Source organism: Leuresthes tenuis, unplaced genomic scaffold, assembly GCF_036924035.1.
Source record: "Leuresthes tenuis unplaced genomic scaffold, fLeuTen1.0.hap1 SCAF_9, whole genome shotgun sequence".
NCBI classification, from domain to species: domain Eukaryota; kingdom Metazoa; phylum Chordata; class Actinopteri; order Atheriniformes; family Atherinopsidae; genus Leuresthes; species Leuresthes tenuis.
In genome coordinates, this window is record NW_027325363.1 from 16739497 (window position 1) to 16764412 (window position 24916).

General features: G+C 40.9%; 1 protein-coding gene and 1 non-coding gene across 2 annotated transcripts in view; both read right to left on the reverse strand.

Annotated features, from left to right (window-relative positions):
• Positions 1-271: 271 nt before the first annotated feature.
• Positions 272-24916, reverse strand: part of LOC140314400 (rho guanine nucleotide exchange factor 17-like) — a 66225-nt gene continuing 41580 nt past the window's right edge. Inside the window, exons 3-25 of the mRNA XM_072392570.1 lie at positions 20387-20464; positions 14432-14614; positions 10714-10830; positions 9914-10006; positions 9645-9821; positions 9383-9433; positions 9072-9181; positions 8784-8869; positions 8461-8579; positions 8027-8234; positions 7776-7849; positions 7508-7591; positions 7284-7387; positions 6773-6882; positions 6511-6630; positions 6160-6427; positions 5965-6051; positions 5676-5743; positions 5246-5394; positions 4946-5120; positions 4530-4625; positions 4261-4443; positions 272-4117 (exon numbers count right to left, since the gene is read on the reverse strand). Coding sequence (XP_072248671.1) covers positions 3909-4117; positions 4261-4443; positions 4530-4625; positions 4946-5120; positions 5246-5394; positions 5676-5743; positions 5965-6051; positions 6160-6427; positions 6511-6630; positions 6773-6882; positions 7284-7387; positions 7508-7591; positions 7776-7849; positions 8027-8234; positions 8461-8579; positions 8784-8869; positions 9072-9181; positions 9383-9433; positions 9645-9821; positions 9914-10006; positions 10714-10830; positions 14432-14614; positions 20387-20464 — 2949 coding nt within the window. The 3' untranslated portion in view covers positions 272-3908. The remainder of the gene's footprint in view (positions 4118-4260; positions 4444-4529; positions 4626-4945; positions 5121-5245; positions 5395-5675; positions 5744-5964; positions 6052-6159; positions 6428-6510; positions 6631-6772; positions 6883-7283; positions 7388-7507; positions 7592-7775; positions 7850-8026; positions 8235-8460; positions 8580-8783; positions 8870-9071; positions 9182-9382; positions 9434-9644; positions 9822-9913; positions 10007-10713; positions 10831-14431; positions 14615-20386; positions 20465-24916) is intronic.
• Positions 12423-12495, reverse strand: trnam-cau (transfer RNA methionine (anticodon CAU)). Its single transcript has one exon. It is a non-coding gene; the product is annotated as a tRNA-Met (tRNA).

Consider the following 24916-nt stretch of genomic DNA (forward strand, 5'->3'; position numbering starts at 1 on the left):
TTGTTACTTTTAGGGTGGCTGACTGCCATCTTAAAGCATTTCTCAGTATGTACCCAGCATTTTTTTTTTAAACTGTCAATTGCTTCCTCTTAAATACCTTATTACCCATACTTATGCTGTCATACTTTTCATTTAAGTACCAAGAGAAAAACCAGTACTTTCTTTTTTTTTTTTTGATAACCAATTGGCATACATTGCCCGCCGTGTTAGAAAGTTTTCACCAAGCTTACTCTGTTGTCTGTCGTGAGTTAAGAGAACAAGCACAAAGTGGCACCAGTGAACTGATTTAATTACAAAGAGGAACCCACAGTGACAAAAACAAGAACAGCTACATACAGGAGGTAACTCTGATAGACCGTAACCATGGCAACTGTAAGAAGTCAACTAGAGTCAGAGATAAACAGGTAGGTGGCGACGCAAAAACTGACCTTTTTTTTTTTTCTTTTTTTTTTTCCCAATCCTTCCCCTGCATGTCAGTAACAAAGCAAGCATCAGGAGCTACAAGGGACAACACGAACAACAAACCCCTGTCAGTCTTGCATGAACATGGACCGTGTGTCTTCCTTTTGAAAGATTCTGTGACAGCTATAATTTAAACGTGACTGACAGCGCATGCCAGGGAAGAAGGGGGGGGGGGTTACAAATAAAAACAAACGTTACACAAATATATAAAAATATGCCATTAGATTCATATCAACAATTGAGGACTGTGGGTGCACTATTTACAGAAAAGAGGCAATATGTACCAATATTTACAAAAATAAGACTTAGTTCACATATGGGCATGAGGAGATTACGTACAAGTCAACTAGTGTTACAGTTGTGTGCTTAATTTTCGTAATCAAATTAGCGTGGAGATTATTTCTTCTTCATATATAGGATGGAGTGTGTGATAAAGAATCTGAGTTAGTTCAGTTTAATTTCAACCTGCCTCTGTGTAAGGAGTCATTTTGATTTGTGTGACTTCTGAGGAACCTGATTTCTAAGTCTGCTGAATTGAAAGTTGTCGACTCCAACCACAGTGCAGCATCGACCAAAACTGAAAAACCTCTTCTCATCATAAGACGCCACACGGCATGAAAACACACTCAATGTTGAATGAACTACCTCTGAGGGAAATTCTGCTGCCACACTCCCAGATTCAGACCGATCCAAAAAGTAAAGTGTGCCAGCAAAGACAGCAGATGTTGTATGGCTCACAAATAAACTGAAACCTTTCTGCAGGGAACTCTACAACCAGCATAAGTATACAGCATCTTCTTGGGTAACATGGCCGCTCTTAGCACAGTGAACACAAGTTGAAGATAAAAAAAAACCTAAAAAAACCACACATATTGGCCACATTAACATGACATTACATTGTTTTGGGGATAGAAACAACTTCCTGTTGTGAGTGACCCATTATACCACTTCCATGCTGATAAAGTTAAGCTACAGCCGGTTGGGGGGTTGATTAGCTTAGCCTAACATAATACAGAAAATGACCCTCCCAAAACCACAAGGTGCTTATACACTTCAAGGCTTGTACTGATTTGAGAGCCACTTTAAGCAAGCTGCTTTCTTGTTTCCATATTTAGATTTAAGTCAACCACATACATATTACCACAATTACCATACAGACTTGGGAATTGTATGAATCTGTTCACTTACTAACACCAAGGAAATTGTTGAGCAAGTTCTTACTAAAGATTCCTCCACTGCATTCCTCACTTGCTACCGCAACTGCAGTTTTTGCTTTATATTTGGACAGAAAACAACAAAAAAAGCCTTTTTTAAAATACTTTTCAATTGAATAACAGAGCACTTGAGGAGGAGTCTTTCCACTTCTGCACTTACAGATGCTCACAAGCTAGTTAGTTAGCAGCCATCACAACAGCCAACTAATCTTCTTAACCATCACAGTGGGAGAAAGAGCCTTATGTGGATGCTTGTGGAAGTGGGAAAGCAAAGGTGAAGAGCCCAGATGGCAGGTAAAGTGCAATAAGGTTTCTTTAGGCTTGGAGGGATCAAAGACAATCACTGCTTAACCTTCAAAGTCTGAGGCTAACTCCTGTGTGTGTGTGTGTGTATTCGTGTGTGCAGGGACAAGTCAGTCATCCTTCACTTCCATGGACATCTGCTGCGGGACCAAGGAGAGCTGACTTTTCGCTGTGTGTGTGAAATGGCTTAACTTTTTAGCCTTCTGAAGGCACGTGCAGTTACTAAGCATTTATCCTTCTAACCTTTCTAGTGCCCTTTCTTGTCTAAATACATGCTTCTTCTTCTTAAATAATCGCAACAAATCCTTTAAATTGTTTCGCGTTTTGTGCATTAAGAGTGTAAAACTACATCTTAGTGTTATATCTTCTGTAACAAAAATACCAGAGCACACACAGTGGAGCTGAAAAGTAACTCGAATATGATGCAAATCTTTATGAAGCGTTTGGCACCTACACAGGCAACACAGTGGTTGCGTTCTGCGTCAGTCCGAGCTGCTTTCGGATACATTACGAGGGGAAATTATAGCACTGATATGCACGGACAAAAACGATTCTGGTCCCGTCTCTCAACATTTTGGGGAACAACACGACTCCAAAAACAAGAACCCTGTAATGCGAATCGTACCAAAACCACGAGGAAACGACATCCTTACACCCCTAGTGTGCATTTGTGTCCGCCGGAGGCAAGCTATACTCTTTTCTCTAATCTCAAAATCAAGCCAGGACCTCCGTGTTGATCAGTTCAGGAAGCAAAAGTGAAAGCTACATCTTCTATAAATTAAGTGCTATAAAAGGCGACGCTAAAATAAAAACCATAAATACTGTACATTTCTATCTTTATCTGCTACCTCAGCTTAGCGTCATCTTTAAAGAGCCCCCGTCCAACATGACAGAACGCTAAACAAACTACAATTTCATGGCAAGGAAAAAAAAAAAGAGAACACATGTAAGGCTTTGGCATGGTCATGTTAAGGAGGAACGTCTCCAATGCACTTTTTTTTTCTCCAACCAGTATTGGGACACCGCTTCTTCTCCATTACTGTCATCTTCAGCTATCGGTAAAAAGAAAAGCAAATACAATGCGAATACTTGAAGGAAACGTGTCGTTTGACTCTCTGAGTAAGGCTGTGCATTACTTTTGTATACGTGTGTTGTTGTCACATACCACCTCACCAGTGGAGCCAGAAAGATCTGAGCTCAGATCTGGCCTATCAGGCGCAAAACATTTTACCCTTTCCTCCTATAAAGACTCACAGATCATCTAAACCGCTTGACTGACATGTCATTGTAGCTGGGGAAAAAAAACAAACAAAATATCTAACTCAAAATTTCAAACTACAGTCTGTGTTGGCATGTTTCACTTAATTCACATATTCACTTCTGATCATCAGGAGGCTTCTTGTCTTAAGGTTCAAGTGAAGATGAAGTGTTGATGGAGTGAATCTTGAAGTCCAAAAAACCAGAGGATTTTAAAGTACATGCAATAATTTGTTAATGTCATTCATTGGAATGTCCTCTTCCGTCTTCCTGCGCAGAGTCCACGTCTGTGTCTTCCATATTTGCTCTCAGTCCGAACATCGTCCATCTGTGACAGTCTAACTAGTCCCTTCTCTGTCTCCTGTCTCTCTTTGCAAAAAGTTGAGTCTAAAGACTATAATCACAGATTCCAAAAAAGCAAAGCACACACGCACAGACAATGCACACCACCAGAAACATTAACACAAACAAAACTGAGTTTGACGTGATCATATGCATTGGTACGTCCTGGAGCGAGCTGGCAGCCGTATTATGCACATAGAGACCGTTGGACCGAGCAAGAGACCAAAACAACAACACCAAAAACTGAAGAGTCTGATCAGGTTGAAGGAGAGCAGGCTGTGTGCTCATCTCTGCTATAGGGAGGTTAGTTAGACCGAGTGAGCGATTGTCTCAAACCCTCCAAAGCAAAAGATGGTTTGTGCTGTCGTCCCGTCCAATGGTTTCACTGCTATTAGTCAGTCTGAAGTCCTCATAGCCATCACCGCCAGAAATGACAAGATGGTTCGTTTTTGGAGGGATGTGGGAGGAGGCTCTGCGATGTGTGGAGTCACGCCTTTGAAGGCTTCCCTCAAATGTGCTGCTGCTCTGAGATTGATTACCTAGAGTTCAGAGAGAATGGGTTTCGAAGTGAAAGTGAGGCAAAAGCAACACAAAGTTTCAGCCTTTAACAAATGTGGAGGTCACTGTTATGCATGAGGACTCATCAATGTTTGTTAAAACGTTTGACAAAAGCAGTAAAAACCTGTGGAGTCAGTTGTTGCCGAAGGGAAATTCATGTCAAACCCTTCGGGTAGTTCGATTGACGTCAGGAACCGAACGTGGCCTGTGTGCCCGTGAGCTGATCCCATTGGCGCAAGAGGAGATTTGAGTGTCCCGGCCCCAGTTCCTGAGCTCACCGCTGGGATCGCCAGCGTAAGGACCACCCCTGTAGAAGAACAGTCAGGAAAAATTAGCCTTGAGTTTCGTACCCCAGTAGCTCAGTAGGTTAAAGAGTCACGCATTTGCTCTTACCGGCACTGGTGCCGATCCACAGCAGATCCTTGCAGGCCAGTAAAGCTGTGATTCTGAGACAGGCAGCTTTGTGCTGCCTGATGATCGCATCTGCACCTGAATAGAGTAGAGAAGACAGGGTGGAGGATCAAAGTGAGTGTCGGAAAGAGGTGGTAAAAAGGTGAATATTTAACCTGAAAGAAGAAATGGACCCAAACCCTAACTCACTGACCAAGAGGAAAGCCTGTATATGAACTGACTTGACATCTGGAATCAAAGTAACTTCAACACAAGATTTTTTTTTCTGTTTAGGGTTTTTTAGAATAAATTTTCCAGCCATAGAAGCACACGTCCTCATTAAGTTGATGTGATTAGAATATCTGCCGGAACACGTGCCTAAAATCCAGTAAATGTGATCGCTGTCTGTGTGTGTTTACCTGCAAGCATTTTGTGCACAGCAGGTGCCACGTCCACCTCTGTCAGGCTCTCCCAGGTCTGAGCGTGGTACAGTCTGACCTGTGCACTGCCCTGCAACGCCAGCCACACACCCTGACCGTAAGCCACCATGCACGTTACACAGCGACTGCTGTCGGTGCCCACCTGGAACCAGTGCTGGGGAGGGTAGGAAGAAAGATGGAGGTAATACCAGCTAATACAAGCATCCCTGATTATTGCCCTTGTCAGTTGCTCTGCTGTTTCCTTTCCCTCAGCCCCTTCTTCATAAACCTTCCACTTACTTCTTGTGCCAGTGTTGTAGTATTGATGATAAGGACTCTGTTTTGTGAGCCACACCACAGCTTTCCCCCAACAGGAACCATTTTCGTGACTGGACTACTGGGCGTGCCCAGAACTAATGTCTGAGAAGACTGAGGGTCCCAGAAACTACCTGCAAATTGAAATTGATTTTAATCGCGCGAGCTGGACATGTGTGCCTTTTAAATATTCAAAACATTAAAGTTTAGAAACAGAAAGAGAGGAAATAACAGCTGTCATTTCATGTCACTAGTAGAGGTTGGAGGTAAAAGTGTGTCCACACTAAACAGGATGGAGGACAGCAATGACATAATGTTACAAAGTAAGAAATCTAAAAGCATGGCCTGCCTAAAACTTAACTTGAACAAATCTTATACCCTACTTTACATCAATTGTGCCCACGGTTCAGCTTACCTGCTTCTCTCTGATAAACGATGACCTCTCCATTTGCTAACGACACAAACACTTTGTTGTCCAAATATCTGATGTGAGAGAAAAAGGGCAGTAAAAGCAGAATTTATGTTATCAATTAACAGTATCTGGCTGATTCATACCTTTACTTATTTTACTTTGATACCTTTAAGTTACAAGCTGCATCATGTTTTTTTTTTTCCTGTATTGCAAATTGTGTGGTAAGAAAACATAAACTCGAGTAAAACTTTTGTTTCTAAAGACACGCTAACAGGTGAAAAAGCAGACTCACAAAATACAGAGGATGGAGGCTGAGTGTTGCATCTTCATGCTGTTCTTACGGTTGCGGATGTTGTCTGAGGACTGGTACACGTGGATGCTGACAAAAACGGAGACAACACAGAAATTTAGGGGACGCGGTCAAGCAAGGGAGCATTTATAACGCAGGGATGGAAAATGGTAAATTAAGGTTTTTAGTGCATGCTACCATCCATCCTCTGTGCCCAGCCACACAGAGCTCTGATAGGCCTCCGGGTCGATGCTAAGCAGATCCTCCAGACTCGCCCGGGTGAACGACCCCCGAGAGGATCGCCGCATGGCACGGCCATCCATGGGGCTCTCTGTGTGGGGACGGCTTCCTCCCCCAACCCCTAACACTCCTGGGGCACCGTAACAGCTCGTCACTGAGAACTCCTGTTCCTCCTCACTGCTGGTGGTCTCTGTAGCCATGTCCTTGGAGCTCGGACCCTCGTCATCTTTGAGGGAAAATGAAGCGTGGTTTGAGGGACGTGTGAAGACTGTGATGGCTTAACAAGTTGAAACGGAAGCTTTTACTCACTTCCATAGCTGGATGATATGGTGGAGTGACTGGCCTGACTCTGCAGAGTGGAGGAGGGACTGGGTGAGTCTTCATCATCCGTGTCATCGCTGTCAAATGGCACAAGCTCTGCCCCTGGTCCTGGAAACGATCAATCGACATGTCAGTCAACATAAATGTATTTTCACAAGTTTAAATTGGACCATATGCTTGAAAAGTACAAGCTGAGAACAATTTTGACAGGTCTCACGATACTTGCAAAGCAGATTCAGCAGAGACTAACCTGTGGGTTGCTCCGTGAGCTCTAGAGTTGAATGAGAGATCGATATGTGAAGCTGCTGCTGGGTATGAGCAGGTGCTGCGGAGGTAGGGGTGGGTTCCGAGCCACGATCCCTGAGAGGTCATGAATGATTGGTTAAGAGCAGCAGTGCTACAACTCTCCACCAAGCTACATGGAATTCAGCTTGGTAGTTTCTGTGTAATCTTGGTGACAAACAGTGGGCAATGACCACATTCGAGTGTGTAGGTACTCTAAAAGTTTTTAAACCATGTACACTTTTATTCTTTTAACATATACTCAGGTTTTTTCACCAGTCGATTTGCATTTTCTAAGACTTGAGAGGGCAACGAATGTCTCTGAATTATTTTGAAACATCACGTAAAACAGAGGGGAGAATAAGAAGCAAATATCAGAGTTACACTATTTTATGTCAAGGCCACACAAACTCAAATCTTTAAATTAAAGTTTACCTTCATGTCAACTTTTCAATATAAATATCGATGCATGCACTGACCTTCCCTTGAGTCCTGGAACTGCAGCAATACAAATGATCCTCGCTGAGCAGACAGCGATGCAGGCCTCCACTGTGGGCTCATCTTTGATATTCAACAAGCAAACCTGGACAGAGAGAAAAAAAATTTAAATCTTGCTTTTTAAATTTTAAAGATTGCTCACACCGGCTTACGTTTTTTTTTTCTCTCCACCAGACAAAGCAGAATAATCAGAAAATGTTCTCACCTGTCCCACGTATCCGTCACTGTTACACACCCACACCTCACAGCCGCTGTCAGGACAGCTGTGGCTGGGAGAGGCACACGAAAACTGGACACAAACAATGATACATGAGTCAAGATGGCATTTCCATGGCTGTTGAGACTATTTTTCCTTTTTTTAAATTTTTTTACTGCTAAATCCACAACCATATACACACACAAAGCAGTGACCTGGGTTGTCTGGCTATCAAAACTTCTCCATGCATAGCGTGGTTCATTTGTGTTGCTCTCACCTGCATTCCACTGCGGGTCTTCATAATAGGGATAGCCTTCAGAAACTCTGGGTCCCACTGGTCCTTATTCATAGCTAAACACATATCACGCACAAGTATAATTTGCAGTGTTTGAAGTGTGTAAATGGATCTCGGCAGGTTTATAAGTTATAAATGTAAATTAATGCATGTCATCCATTTTACCATATGACTTCTTCTACTGTCCAATTCACAAGTTTTCTTTTGTCTCATAGTATAGATTCCACACTAACCTAGCTTCTTCTTGGCATCTTCAAAGGCCAGTTCGAAGCTGGAGCGAGCATCAGGCGAGCTGAACTCAAATACAAAGCTGCTCTCAGCGGAGGCTGTGATCAGCTCCAGCTTTGTGGGCAGGAAAGTCATACTGAAAGCCAAAGACTGTTTCTCCGACAGCTCTTTGTGCACCGATGCCATCAGGTCCTTTATTACTTCATCTAGGGACTGAGAGAGGAGGGGAAACACAGAATAGATTTTGAAAAACAATACTTAGATCCTTCAACCAAAAGCAAAGATTAACAAAAAAGATTAAAAGTTAAAGTAAATACAGAAATCAGCCTCTTTATGTATGTGACAAGGAGTGGATAAAAGGAGAGGAGGGAGGGAGGGTTACGACTAAAATACAGTATTGAAATGTGTACGAGTAATTGCACATGTTGGTCCGCAGTACCTGGTGTGGGAAACTGAGGGTCTCTGAGAGTTTGCTGATCTGACCCAGGGTGCTGAGATCCTCGTCCAATCGACTGATCATCTTCTGGATGCTCTCCTTATTTGTGGCCTGAGTGGGGCCTGGTGCAGAGAGAAACTAACAGTCAGGGAACAGCTCTAAAGTTTTCAAAACTCAAAGATAAATGACTAAATATTTAGAATGGAACATTAATCTAGACATAAAAAACACTGGCATCAAATGACGTGCTGAACGCGACTTGATGCCCCATGTAGTTACTCAGCAAACAAAGAGCAAAATGCGCAAAAGTTTAAATTAAGTCTTACTTTTCACCACTTCCACGTCCTCAAGGGGAAGTTTCCACAGAAACTTGTATTTACTGGAAGTATCAATCACACTTGCAGCAGAGTATCTAAGAACAGAAGAATTCAGAGAGAGCGTAAATAGAAAGACAAACACTGTCTGCATGACTGTTACTTAACACCAGGGGGCAGTGTGGTTTTAAAGTGCTGCATTTGTGTGTGTGTGTGTGTGTGTGTGTGTGTGTGTGTGTGTGTGTGTGTGTGTGTGTGTGTGTGTGTGTGTGTGTGTGTGTGTGTTGGTTTGGTACATACAGACTCATGGAGCTGCGTCTCAATGAGCCGGACTTCCTCTTTAGAGTGGTGCAGATGATCAGATCACTGAAGAGGAAGAGGGAACGGTCCTTCTTCCCACCCACCGTCTTCTACATGGAGACAGGAACAGCTCAGAAAATCAGGGCTTTAACTCCAAATACTCTACTCAGTTTAGGTGTAATATCAGCCAAAGTTAAAATCTATCGTTTGGTGAATGTATAACAGGACGGTTTGGAATACAGTTTGCTTTAATCACTCGTATTACTTGGACTTTTTTTTTCCCATTTGTCAAATCAGAAATCACATCTTACCGCCTCCATGACTATTTCCTGTCTCAGGAATTTCCTCTGGGGATTCAGAATCTGACACACAGAAAAAAATACAAAAGTTACTATATAACATCACAATAATGTGCTATGGCTCTCTAGGATAGAGATCCCTTAGGCGTAATGAAGCAACAACTGTCTGAAAGTTCATATTTCTCCCTTTACAGTTGTAAAAATAGGCCAACCTCAGTAGTAGAGTAAAGAGTAAGCTCTACTGGTTTGAGCTACATATGAATAAATATCTCACATGTTCAACTCCCTCTATGTGTGCCTCAATCTCCTGGATAACTCTGGCCTCCCTCTCTGCCTCCTCAGCAGAGCGACGTCCCTTATTGATCTTCTCTGCCAGTCGCTTGATGTCCCTCTGAGCGTCCAGTAGGAGCGGGTGGTCCGGGTGGTCCTCTGGAGTGTGCTTCAGCAAGTCCTTAAACAAGCAGCACGTACACATTAGTCTCTCTTTACACAGCCCATGTACAACATACAGAAAGCGGGTAGTTATCCACTGAAATAAGTCACCTTAACCAGCAGCTCATATCGAGGAATCCTCTGCACCGGCTTAATCATCAGATCACCCAGAGCTTGCTTCTCCTTGTTCTCTCGCATGTTTTGCTGTTGGGTTAGAGGAAGGAGGATGATGGAGGAACATTCAACAAAAGAAAAACAAAAAAAACATAAAGAGACTCTGCATTTTACACCGCCACCATAAGATGGCGAAGTTGTCCCACTTTCAAAGCCAGTCACTGACATGACGGTTTTCAACTGTGAGGGAGACGTGAGGACACGTCAGGACTTTGTGGTTCCCGATTCCATTTTTTTGGATCAGTGCTTGGGTCTGTGTGGCCAGCCTGGGCTGTTTTCACCCTCAGGGCATCCATTTCAGATGGCGCACCGCAGCATCAAACAGAAAAAAAGTGGTCTACCAAAGTTAACCGGACAAACAATAAAAATATCAGGTTTTTAAGTGCAATTTTCCCCATTTAAAACTTTAAAGTTCTAAAGCTTTACATGAAAAAGGATTAGCTTTATCTTCTGATACGTGAGCAGTGGTTTGCATTGTGAATACAGCCTAGTTTGTCTAGATGCATCATAAATTTAATATAGCTTAATCAAATAAATTATCTAATTATATCTAATACTTAATCTAATTAGTTTAGAGTGAAAGACTGCCTCTTTCAAAGGCAAATACATACACACTAATACACAGCGCTGACAAAAAGCTGGTAGTGGCCAAACTCATTTCATCTGTACGTGTTTCAGCTGTAAAAGCTTGTTTTCCTGGTAAAAACACATTCAAAAACGGCTGGTCCAACACCCACCTCCAGAAACTTGTGAAATGCCGGCTTGGCCTCCTTAGCGATCCTCACGGCATCTTTGGCGTTGAGAAAGTTGTCAATGTACGCTGAATACATATCAGCGAGGGCCTCTTTGGAGAACTAAAGGAGGGGGAGAACATTAGTAATTAGTAATCAGTGACGTTGAAAAGTTGAAAGTCATATTTTCATGTAAGGGTGTAAAATATGAAAAAAGATCAAATAAAAAGAATTCCGCCTGATCTGATTTGGTTAATTCTACAAATTTAAAAAAGGGAAAATTTCACATCAGAGGTTTACAGTTTGCTGTGACTTCACCAGGAAAAAATGAGAAAAACGAGAGTGGAATTTCTTTAACTACAACTGAATTCCAAGGAGCGACATCAAATGCACTTAGATGCCATCAGAAAGACCTAAAACGACAAAAAAAAAAAACTAAAACAAAAAGTGTGTCATAGCGCTGAGCAACGTGCCTCCAAACAGCGCTCCTTTATCTGTGGTTATATCAATCATGTCAAATGTGCCCCAGATTTATCTCATTTCCAGGTGTGTTTTTACATTTTATGGAAATCTAACGATCTTGTGTTTTTTCTTCCTCTCAAACACACACATAAACCACAGATGACTCATCCTGACCTGATTTCTTTTCTCAAACAGAAGGTAGAACAAAGAGGGTTACGGACCATATCTGATGTCATACAGTAATGTGTCTCTCTGTCCCCTGATCGAATCAACTCCTCTTTTTGTTCTCGTTGGCCTGTTTCTCTGCTCTCAGCATTTTATGTTCCACTGTCCTCTCCTCTTAGGATCCCACACCCACCACCAGCACCGGCAGAGGACAAATACGGCAGAAAGATGAGGAATACGCAATGATGAAATTTTATGTTCTTTTTCAGCAGATTTTTCTCTAAAAATAGTAGTGACTGATCCCTTCTCAAGTTTGATTAAGAAGGTGTCCAACCCTAAATGTCAACTGGAAGATAAAACTGTTACTGCCAGAGAACAGGGCAGAAAAGCAGTTAACTCAATAATTTGTATTTAACTTTTTAATCCGCTGATGTCTGCACTTTAATCACGTCAAGAGAAAATACTATTATGGCCCATTTAATCGGCCCTAATTGCATATTTTTACGACAACATGTTCAAATTTTTTTTGCTTCTTCATACACAAAACTTTTTTTACAGCTTTATTATGATGTTATTCAAGCATCTCTCTCCTTTCAGGGATTTCACGGAGTAACAAAATAAACTCTGAGCCTTCAGTGTCTTTCTCTGTCATGATAAACGATAAATGCTCGCAGAGAATTGGCCGACATCCCCGCACTTCATCGATTTATCTCTGAAAAAGTCTGACAAGTCTTATTTCCTAAACATTTTTGCCAAGAAGCTAAATCAAATTCAAGCGATTCAAATCATTTTAGTGATTTTCCCTCAGAGGGCAATTCAAACTTAGAATTACTCTAATGGGTTAATCCAACACTTACCTATTGTGAAACTGCTTAAATACCTAAAATTACATTCTGTATGCATCTATAGGTGGCTTATACACAAAATAACATACACTGAATGCTTGTATTGTAATACTTGAGGAAGCCTTGTTGTGCATATAAGACAGGGTGTGCTTGCACAAGAACAGAAAGAAATAGCACAAATACAACAAAATTACCCTTCACGTCCGCAACCCCAAGTGTTGCAGACCTCAAAAAATAAATAAGTGCCCCGTGTGAGGCTCGAACTCACGACCTTCAGATTATGAGACTGACGCGCTGCCTACTGCGCCAACGAGGCTTGACGCCCTTCGCAGCTGCTGCTAGTTAAATAACCGCAGGGAAGAGTGAGGAGGGACACACGGGCGGCAGTGTGGAAACACTGAAACTGAGCGCAACGAATCAACAGCCTCAGCTGAACAGCAAAAAAAACCCTGCCCCACTCGCATTTCGTCAAGCAGTCTTATTTCTTATGCCCCATCCTCAAAATCCATTGATTAAATTTCATGATGCAGTTCTGTTTCATCTACTGTGGCTCAGAAATCCGTCCATTGATTTACACTGAGAAAAGTCTGATTTCCTGTAATGCTGTGTTGTTTATTTTTGCGTTATTTGTGCATTTGTTCAGTGTTTCAGAAAAATCTGTTTGGCTTTCCTTGTCACTCTCGATGGGAAAATATAGCATTTAGCCTTACACTGATTCTCTGGAGCTCTGTTTGGTTAACGTCTAGGTTGAGAGCGACTCTTGGGTCATGGGAAATTTTTAAAAGGGGCACCAAACGGTCACTGGAAAAACAAAATACTGAACTACTGCCGCCAACTGTGACTAGTCTCCCTTCAAAACTGCTTCCCTTCATTAAAACAAATGCTCATCAACTCAAGCTCATGTCTACAGTAAAATAAAATTCAATACGTCATGTCTGTAAAAATGATTCACTTCTGCTTCAAAATAGTTTGTATATTTGTCTTGGACTCAAATTTGAAAATAATCTGAGAAATAATCTCATATAGATTAAGAAAGAAACTGAAGCAGTTGGGTCCACAGAAACACAGCACACCACATTATGAAGAGTGGTGGAGAGATGCAATTTTAGGTCCAAAATACAGCTAATTTCTTGTTTTTCAGTTTGATTTTAACTGAAGGTTGCTGTACGATACTTTAAGATGCTCTGATAATAAAAAAAAGTCTCTTTCACACATCACAGGCTTTTTGTTTTACAGGCTCTTGAGAGAAGTAAGGCAATCCCTGCTTGCTGGCAGAGGTTAACTGTCTCACACTGTCAGCCTACATTCTACAGACAGAAGCTAACCATGCTAACATGTGCAAAATGTTTTCCTACAGTATGAACGAGACAGGCTAGTAGGACTTTACTAGCCTTTAGAACTGGGCTTTAAAGGCAGATACAAAAGGCAAAAACATTTTACACTATGTCTTATATTTTGTCATTTTTACTTTTACAGTTGTTTTTTTCTTTTGTTTTAGAATCTTATGCCAATTTATCTTCATCAGCTGGAGACGGTCTCAGTGTTTAGGGACATTATGTGGACCTAATGGAAACAGATAGCCTGTGTGGCCATTTAAGTGGGCCAAAAATAATCTTGTCAGGACTCAATGCTGGTCTCAGCCTGCAGTAATTGCCACTAGCATCTGTAGCCATCAGACTCATTCATCCACCCATCCATTATTTTCTACACCTGCTTAATCCAATTCAGGGTCACGGGGTTCATCAGTCCCCATAATGAACTGTCTCATCCAAATATGTGTGTTTCTTTACTAATCAGAATTTTTTGATAATGAAACACAGATCAAGATGCTTTAAACACATTACGTGAAATAAATCATGAACATTTTTAAATGAATTTGACCAATAACAAAACAATATTTTTGTTCTGCATATTTCTTTTAGGCACACAAACTCTTTAAAGCTCAATAATTAAGTCACTTGTAGTCTAGTGTATAATTTTATAGTACTGAGCCAGCAACAGTGTGAAGTTGGGTGGTACGTTTCAAACATCCACAAGACTGCAGTGTTTTCCTGCAGAATGGTGCAATCTGAGCATGTTGTTACTGTTATTCACTTACCCCGTCACTGGTTGTAAAGCTGTGACCGATCACTCTTTTTCTTTGACAGGCAAATATTCAATGTAAGGGGCCTGACTTAACCCCAAAGAAATTACAAAATGTTGGTGACCCCCAAGTCTTAAGTTCACACTCAATATTTCTTAATTTTACATACTGATTGGATGAGGATGTGTCCAATGGTCTGCCTGTCGTGCCACTGGCCGACGCAGCCGGAAACCTGCTCCAGGAAGTCCTCGTGGTGCTCCAGGATCTCTGGGATCTGGTAGAACATCTCATCCACCAGCAGAGGGTCAACAATGGAGCCGCTGTCCGGCTGTTTGAGAGGACGCATGTAGCCCTGAGAAGACAAATCCACCAGCTAATGACTGAGGAGTTCAAATAACTTCAACAGGCATCAGATTAATTGAAAATGTGACACTTTTTTTTTTTTAAATCATCTTCATCAGCATATAGAGAAGGCTGAATAATGTTGAAAGCATTTAATCATCACATGGCTTTGGTATCGGACTTAGTTTCTGTCATAATGAGGGTTAAGACATGCAGTAGAAGGCCAATAAATCATAAATAGTGTCTGATCTGGAAGAAGGTAAAAAACAGCAGTCTGTTCGGACATTGAAAATCTGTCCAACAACATCTGGAAGATCACAAGTGAACACCACATTGTTTCCGTGATAGTTATTTCTCTCATATCTCTCGTGTTCCCATTTATTGAGTCTGTTCAGCTTTCATAAACGGGTAGGGACAGAAGGTGTTGTGTTTTCTGGAAAACGAGAAAAGGCGAGAGGTTTCCCTTCGTCCCACCTCCGTCACTTCTTCACAGAGAGATAAAATATGTTACGATGATAACTACTGCATTTTTCTGCGTGTCAGTTTCACGGAGCATGCAAAATGTCAAGCTTGTCGCACACACGACAAGTGGCAAATGCGTGAAAAATAATGAGGTCACTTTTTAACCAGGAATCATCATTTTAAATGAAACCACAAACAACCATGTTAAACATGTAAAAATCACTCCTTTCAAAACACAGACTTTGATGACTGAAGCTAAGTTATCACCGTTTATTTACATTATTAAGTTTAAGGGGAGAAACAGGTGAGTGGGGTAAAATTATCAAACTATCATTATGAGTATTATTAGGTATAATACTAGAAAGTTGGGGCACGAGTGATTTTGAGAGATTTTGAGAAAATCTCATTTTGAGAGAATTGCTATTACCTATACTTGCTGTAAAGCTACATGTAAAAAACAATCGACTATAAGACAAAAACAAAGAACTTCCCCCAGCTGATTTCTTACATCAAAGCAATAATCTTTCAACATGTATGAACATGGCCTCAGAAACTGAATGTTAAAATATGCAAATGCAGCATTATATGGTTAAATTTGAACTGGGAGGGGTAAACATCCATGAAACAAAATGCTGTTATATAAACTGTGTAATTAGTGTTATTTTACCCCCCACACACTTTTAAAAGAGACATGAAAAAGGATTAGCTTTATCTTCTGTGTGTATAATGTATTAAAGTGACCAGCGTATGAAAAACAATATTTTGACCTTTTGCTGTTAAATAAGTGAAGTAACATTTTAATTTTACAGAAACCTCTGAAACTTTCCTGAGTTGGCACTATGTAAATTATTTACAGCTATGTTACCATGATGGATAATTAATTGGGAGTCCATGGGATTATCCAGCGTGTCTCCAAAACTTATCTTAACTGCTAGCCATAGTTATAATAGATCAATAGGCTAAATGTGCAAAATGCCACGTCATTGTCCTAGACTGCCAATGATGTCTGCCAATCCATGGCTGATAATGTTCCATCATGCTGTTCCAGGCAGGTATATTCTTGCTGCCAGAGCATCGAAAACCAAACTGTGATCCAATGAGGCCTCTTTGCCAATCAGACACTTTCCAGATGTTACTGCATGGCAGATGAAAATCTGAAGGTACTTTTCTGAGTTCATAATGTCAGCGGTTTTGATGAGATCCTTCAAACCACATGCTGAAATGCAGCCCCAAAAGCATAATCCTCAACTTGTCAAGCTTCTTCAAATTTCTTATGGACACGTTGCGCCACGTCGAGTTTTCAGCAAATAGCTCTGTGGGAATCACCTTGTTGGTGTTAAAATACCATTTTATGTCTTTGGCACTCTCCCTTTGGATTCAACAAAAAATTTGTGTCGTGTGTCATTGTGACAGGCTGCTAGTAACGCAGTGCCTGAAGACACAACTTAAAATTGGTACTCTGCTGAGTTGTCTTTTTTGTGGACAAAACACTGCTTCATCCCCTGAGTCGGGTCCTTTTTTTTTTTGGTTATGCTTGAATCTGATTCATAGGTCAGTGTTACGTGATTTAACAAACAAAAAACACATTCCACTGAAAATATTCAGGCACAAGGAGTACAAATGATCGAAAAAGCAACTGAGAAACTTTCAGAATACCTGGAGAACTATTGCTTAAGACCACTTTCAAAGATTACAAAAGAGTGTGAGTCCTCAGATGCAAAAAATACCATTGAGAGAGAGAGCGTGGGGGGGGGGGGGGTGTCTTCGCACAGTACCACATTTGCAGCAGTTTGTGAGGTCAGCACACAGAGTCTTTTAAACGAGCTTCATGTCATTTTGTGTTTCAGTGAGTGACGACCATAAATCAGCTTGCTCAAAAGCTGGACCTACACCTAGCGGAATGCTTTGCTACATCTGTGACTGTAACAACTCAAAACATCTGCCGTGGAAATGCTCTCCTGGTGTTCACGCTGGGTTTTATTTTGTTGTTAGGGTCAGCGATGGAAGCTTTGTCAGCAGCTTAGAATTTCCAGACTGGGTGGCTGATAATTAAAGCCTGACCGATATGGTATTGTTAGCAACAGTGCCAGAGAAGCCACGTGGAGAAAACAGATTAAGCTGTATTTTGTTAGAGCAAAATGACTTCCCTTTGCCTTTTTTTCCTCACCTCTATGTCTTTATTTTGTGTTTGACGGTGTCCTACGATGCTCGACTCAGGCGCCACACTCCTAGAGAGAAACACTGTGACCCTAAGAGTAATAAGGAAATTGAATTCGCTCCAAAATGAACTCAAATGGATGTGACACCAAGGCTCCAGAGTAAGTAGGAGTCCAGACATCAGTGTGTGGCTCACTGCCCTGACCTCAGGACGCATTTGATGACTAATTCAATCCACTGATTGAAAGATTTGTAGTGACAAAAGGTGGAACAAAGGAGAGTTTAACTTATTTTTCAAAGCAGGCCTGATTCTGCTTGTTCTTCCTGAGAATGTGCTACATAAGAACTCAGTAACTGGCAGGAATTTCCAGAGAGTGTCAGAACTGGGAGGTGAGAAGGAGAGAGGGAGATGTGTGATCTCTAAGTAGGTCATCATAAGCCACATAATGTACTGTATGATACATCTCACGTTGGCCTACGATGGACTGATCCCCGTCATATTGACACAGACCAGCTTCACAGGAACCCATGAAGAATTTAAGAATATAAGAAAACTGAAACTGTGACGCATCTCTGACGCACACATTGAATTTGGTTAAGATTAGTCCGCGAATATAGCAGCAGGATTTGATTTACATGCGGCAGTCTTTTAATATACATTGATTTCCAGTGCGCCTCTTCTTAACCTCCAAAGAGCTGCCATGTAAAGAACTTACAAAGTGGAATTTAAAGGCCAACTGATATGAGATGTTTTAAGCTGAAGAAAGGGTAATAAATCAGGTTTTTGGCGAGTATAGTCACTAAAACCCAAAGCTTATTTCCTCACTGTTGTTTTAAAGTCTGAGTTAAGCATATTCATGAAATCATATTGCATAAAATGTGTTGAAAGACTAAAACTATGTCATTCAAGATGATTCTGTTCTGCCTTAATCATATAAATGCTTATTTCCTGAATAAATAGAATTGGCAGAACTTGGGTGGTCTCCTTAAATCGCAGGGGGAAAAAAAGGAGATTAAGAAGAATTGCAGTAATTGAATAATATTGTAAAGAGCAAAGTTGAAATGTGGCAAAGCATATGGTGGAGTAGCTCCACACCTGCTCAGAGAATCTGATTTATGGTCGGTGGATTAATGGTCAGAGTTAATGATCTTCTTGCACCACCTCAGAGTTTAAAGCTCCATGTACCTACTTTGGGAACCAAAGTTACAGGAGTAACCACGGTCAGCACATGTTCGGTGGACTGATATTGTGCAAAGTCCCAATGATGGAGAGATTAAGATCACTTGCCACATCTTGCACATTTTTGTTTGGTATCAGTTACTAGAGACAGCTGGGATTAATAGATACACTGCTGCAACAGCCAGCAAGACCTTCTCCTTTCCGCATTATCATTCTTATGTTTTAATAAATTGATCCACCACTAAATTGCAATAAAAACATTTATCATCTGCACTGCCCATCTGCTATTTCACATTGAAGGAATTTAGTTTAAACACACATCAGTCTCTGACAGACTCCGAGCACAAATGTATTATTGCTTTACTCAGACTTTTGAATTTAACTTAATTTACATTTCAATAAAACATATAGAGAAAACAATACCTAAATTCACACTATTTGAAAAGGCAAACAGTAATTGTGATAGGCAGTAGACCTTAGAGGAGGTTTTCACACATTCAACAGCCTGCAGCACAGGTGCATCATGCGATAACCCTATATTCACAAAACGAGTAAAAATCCACACGTTTGCCTTGCTCTGTATCACCTGTCCCACTCAGATGAAAGTCGAGGGAAGCTGGAATTTTTTGCATGCTTAATAATTGTCCCCCTGTTTTGAGACTCTGCTGTGACAAGTTAAAAACTTTGCAACACATGCAAAGAGCTGAAGGTATTGCCAACACTGCATGTTGGATATTTGATATGTGATGATGCTATTTCTGAGCTACCAAAAGTATTTTTTTCTATTCTATGTTCTGGCTTCAGAACATAGAATAGGTAGGTGTAGGTGCCAAAACACTGAGGCTTCTTTTTTTCCAAGTTGCTTTGAGAATAATGACTAATATCATTATTGTTATTTTATCTGCGTTTCTCACTAAAACAGAGACAGACCATGCACGCCCGGTAGCAAAAAGATTAGTTTGGGAGTGGCTCTCCTCCATAGTTATGCAATGAAGACAGCAACGATAACGTGCTGTTCTTGGTCTGACAAATGCTCCAACACCTTTTCAACATGCAGACATTTTTTTTTGGAGGGAGTAAAGTTAAAGAAACTCAATAAATTAAGATTTAATAAAAGCTCTTTGTAATTATTCATATCAGAGGAGCCATCTCGTCCGACCTCAGCTAACTACATTATTAAACTGAATACATTATTCACAGAAAGTGTCACCAAAGGCATCCTAAAAAAGAGGAGTCAGATTTAAACCCTGGACAGCAGTGCTGCTGAGCAGTCTCAGCTGAACCACATCTGACACCCTCCCTCAAGGATCTGCACTCTCCCAGCAGTCACCGTGGTAACACTTACTTTCCCCGTGTCGTCATGGGAACACAGCCCAGGATTATTCCCTTTGTGGTCACATAGACACACATGCACGGGCAGCAAGCAAAATCAGCGTGCATGTGGGTTGTGCACGAAAGCTTCTAAACATACGCACATTTTATAAGAATGCACACATACACACACACACACCGTTCGCCCACACACAGCAAACTGTGACAGGTTACACAACAAGGTGATGATAATACGTGCGAGGATCTGTTGGTGTGAATGTGTTTGAGGGACAGAGAGATGAGGCTAAGATCTGGGGGAAAGGTTAGTTAGCTAATAAAGCACAGACAGGTGTAGGATATATGAGAGTGAGTGTGTGTGGACGGGTGTGTGTGTGGGCAGATAATGCTGATGACAGTGAGATGTGATAAGGTTAGCAGATTAGCCTGACAGGATAAATGGTCATAAGTGGATTACATAACATCTACCTACATTTGTTATTCATGGCCTCGGCAGAGATTAAAAAAATTGTTGAAAGTTTTTTTTTGTTTGCTTTTGATCGCAGCTGAACAACAAAGTTAGAGTCTGTCTGTGAAAAAAATCTTTGAGGCCGGAAATGTAAGAAAATCTGAACAGTGTGTTCAGCTGTGTGTGTGTGTGTGTGTGTATGTTACCTGAATGAGAGTTCGTAGTGACTCCACATATGACTGCTCGGTGTCAAAGAGAGTCATCATCACATGTTTTCTCATGTCCTGTGACGACAGAGGAAAAAGCACAACATGAAGAAGAAAGGTCAACCACTGCATTTGACTCTGATTTATGTCATGACAACCCTTCAAGAAGGAATACATGGATGGTGACATCATGAGATGAAGAACACATTAAAAAAAGAAAAAAGATGCACATCTGTAGACATGTTGTGTGATGTTTTGAGTTTTGTTAATAGTTACATTGAGAACAATGCAGTGTTTCCACCTTACATGGACCCTGACAGATAAAGAAAACAGGAAAACCAATCCTACAATGTCCCACAAAAAGAATGTTCTCGAGTCTAATTATGGACCAACAGCTGTCAATAACCTGGGTCTTCTGATGAGACAGACTTGTTTTATGAATGCTTGTTAAAAAAAAAACATGCATACAACTGAGGCCAGATGTCAAGATGCACACCACATGACTGCAACATCCCTGTCCTGTTACATTCCATGAAACCCACCTTTATCTCACAAATTAAATCTACAGAAAGGGCTAGAAGTCTAAAGATAGCGAGGGACTGCTCTGAAAAAACATCTTGATTCGTTTCGAACAATTTGCATCCTTCAATTCTATTTGACCTCCACGTCCATTTTTGTAGAGAACTTCCTAAAACGACAACATGAGTCCCTCAGTGTAGCCTGTCCACATTAAAAATGGGGTTTTCAGGGTGATATTCAACCCCCCACCACCAAATCTAGCAGCCTCACTTAGGGGTTCAGAAAGTAAAAACAGCATTAGATACACTCAGCAACAAAAAACATATTTCTGAGAGTTTAATGTTGTTGATATTTAAGCAGCAAATTCTCACCAATCTGCACAAAATAAGATTATAGGACAGTGGATAACTGAAATTTCAATTTAAATGGTAATTTCTATGGTTTTCATTGCCGATGGACTCTAAAGTGAAAACAATGATCTGTCTACTACGCTATAAATTACTTTTTAAACACCAGTCTCACAAAACTGAAATATAAAATCGTTACAATCTCTGCTATTGTCTCACTGCGTGCGAGACTTCACAAACCGCAGGGTTGTTTTCTAATCTATTAAAAAACCTAACTTGCCTCTTTGTCAATGCTCTTGGGAAACAAAAAGGTAAAACAGGGCAGTTTTAAGTCCAAGAAACAATTTGAAAGAAATTTAGCATCTTACAAAAAAGTCATTGGGTTGTATAAGAAATCTTTTTTTAAATTAGGAGAACTCAGACAAGACGGCCGTAAATTTAGAGCTACTGTAACCCACACCCGGAACTCCACAAAACTAAAACATGACTCAGCTGTCCACCCCAACAGTGACTCATGGTGTGTGGATATAAGCTGCTCCAACACACTGAAAACATAAAGTAAACTAAATAACACCAAAGCAGGAAAGTGCTAACGAATAAAGGGGTAAAGTCTTCAGCAAATTAAAAACATAATTCTGAATTACATCTAAATTTAACTATATCACACATTAAATTAATCTAAATCAACAGGAAACTTGCCAGATTTAAATATAAGTGGACCGCTGATGCCTACATCACAGTTTCAATCAGCCTATGGCTGTAGAGGTAAGGACTGAAAGGTTTGAGCCACATTGATATAATCTATCACTCATTCTCCTGTGATTAGATCGATCTTATTACTTGTGTGTGAGTGTGTGTGTGTGTGTGTGTGTGTGTGTGTGTGTGTGTGCGTGTGAGTCAGAGATATCGAGGTGGGATAACAACAAGAGGAGTCTGAGGATCTCGGAATATGTCAGACGTATTATTTCCGGGGTCTCAGAGGAGATTCTCAGAATATTCTGGTCCCCAACATGAGTCATAAATATCAGATGGAGCCACGGGCCAAACCCTGTGGTGCAGATATAACCACATTCTCTCCCCTGCTGCCTTTCAAACAGACATACACATACAGGGGCCACAAAAATACACAGAGATTACATAGGATCTTTTTTTCACTCCCTGCTTGCGCTGCTCTGCCAACAGCACTTTGCCCTATAAATAATCTTAACAATAACTTCCCAGAAAGGCCATGTTTAGTGTTTGGCATATGAAGAGATCCCAGGGGTACTGTGGGGTACCACCGGAGGGTGAAAGGTGATGTGTGTATGGGAGGAATGTGTATCGTTGTGTGTGCATAAGGGAGAGCAATCGTGAGTGACAAACCTACTCTCTGAAACGGGTACCTTTCCCTCTTTTTTTTTTTTTTTGCAGAGAAGGTTACACTAAAGGTAACTCATCTCCTAAGTCAAATAGTATTTGCTAAATCAATGCTCCTCTAAAAGAAATGAAGGACTGTGTCCAATTCTACTCATGCCTGACAAACAAACACAACAAAGTGGAGGTAGCAACTACAGGACTCAACAGCACACAATAGCATAAGCAATGATCCATTTATATTCCCCAATTACCTTCAAAGTGGATAGTGTTAAAAAAAAAAAGCTCTTTGTACAGATGTAGGTTTAGAGTTCCATGTTTGCTATGGGTACTCAGCAGATCTTTAGGTTCCAGAAAAGAAAGTGCAATTTAAAGGGAAAAGCAACAATCAGACATTTGGGAGGCAGCAAACACATGTGCGATTTTGTTTGATGGAAAAAAAAAAAAAAAAAAAAACTATGGTGGCCTCAAATAACACAAAAGAACTGCTCTAGGGTCAGTGTTTTGGTTTGTCTGTTTTGGCCTACTTCTGAAACATGGTGTTGTAATGTGGTGGAGGGTGAGGAGTGGGACCCTAGTAGTGTGAGAAAATAAATTGCTTGTTCTAAAAACGCAACGATTCTTATTTTTGTGGGTTTCTACACATTTAAAGACGTAGTGCCCCTAATTGTTACACATGGGAACTTCAAACTCAATTCTACATCCTTGACAACTAAAACGGCAACTTTGCAGAAATGATCTGCCACACATTTATCAAAAGCTGGTTTCCCTCCAGCAGTTGCAGTTTAAGTGCTAGATTTTCTCAGTGTCAGGAATCTCCTGACAAGGAGCTGTGGACACGCACACACCACACTCTGCACTCCACACAACAACACAGCCGCTCTCTGAGTGAATGTCACATAGAAATTAAACCTCATTAGCAGTGATCAAATCAACAGATGCAGATACACCCTTGTTTCTAATGACTGCTGATCTGAAATTAGTGTCAGGGATTGGCTGCTGTCACTCTTGTGTTGGTACATAAATATGTGCAAATTGTTGTTGTTGAGACCAAATAACCTGACAAAAACAAGAAAGGTGATACAGTTAATACGTGTTTGTGGGTAACAGTGAAGTAAATAAACGAAGGGAACTTCCCCAAACTCAGGAATGTTCCTCTGTTCGGTGCTGGTTGTCTTTATTAGATTACACACACACACACCCAGACACACACATCAGAACATGGTGAAATAATGCTAGGAATGCCAGTTTCATTTTGCTAGCCGGGTTACCATAGTAACCCCAGCTGAGAGGCTGAACGGTCACAGGACAGGCTTGTCTCACAGAAAAGTCGACAGCACTGTAGAACTGAACTCAAGACGCACTCAGACCAGTTTGTGTCAGGCTTTGTGACCGCTGACTCCCGTGAGATAAAAAGAAAATACATGGAACGATGGCACTGCGATGAAACTGGGTTCTGTTCAGCTCGTGAAGCTGAACGTGGGTAAAAAAGAAGCTGTCTACTGTTTGTTTGACCACAAAACAGAAAGAGAACATTTTAGAATGATTACAACAGACAAACACTCTTACTTTCTTATCTAAATAATCATTTTAAAAAAAATTAACACGCAAACTCAGTGATTTAGATTCTTTAACAACTTTGGTCTTATTTGGTCATCACAGACATCGATGAACAAGACCACACCACTAACAAGCTGCCAAATAAAGCAACAAATGGGCTTGATCAGAAAAATTACATCATCTGAAAGTAAGATTATAACTATAAAAGTAAGCACATTGCAAAATGTTAATAATAGCCCCGTACTTGTCTGGAACATTGTGTGTCTGAAATCAACACACAAAACAACTGCAGTTAGTAGGCAGTGTGCCTCTATTTTTGGATGAGCACGTTTTCATTAACACATTTCTTCACAATACTGACATAAAGCTTTATAATGCAAGTCCGTGCACCTGATAGGAAATTCTCGTTAGCTTGAAGCTAACTTTATAGCCTGACCTGTCACTATCAGATGTGAGTCGCTGCCTCATGTGAGATGTGCATGCTCAGCGAAGACTGGCGCCTGTGCCATAAACCAACCATCCTTTAACCTGGATGCTTCTGGTCACTGACATTCCCGTCGTGCATGGTCTCCAGAATCAACTGTACCTCAATTATTCAAAACCCACTTTTCATGACATTTTGTTTGGTAGAAACGTGAGAAACTGGATATCCTGCAGATTACGACGTGGAATTCATTCACTTGCACTGAGGAAAAACTATCATACCTATCAAAAAGCCACAGCTTTATGTAGGCTCCGATCTGTCAGGAGC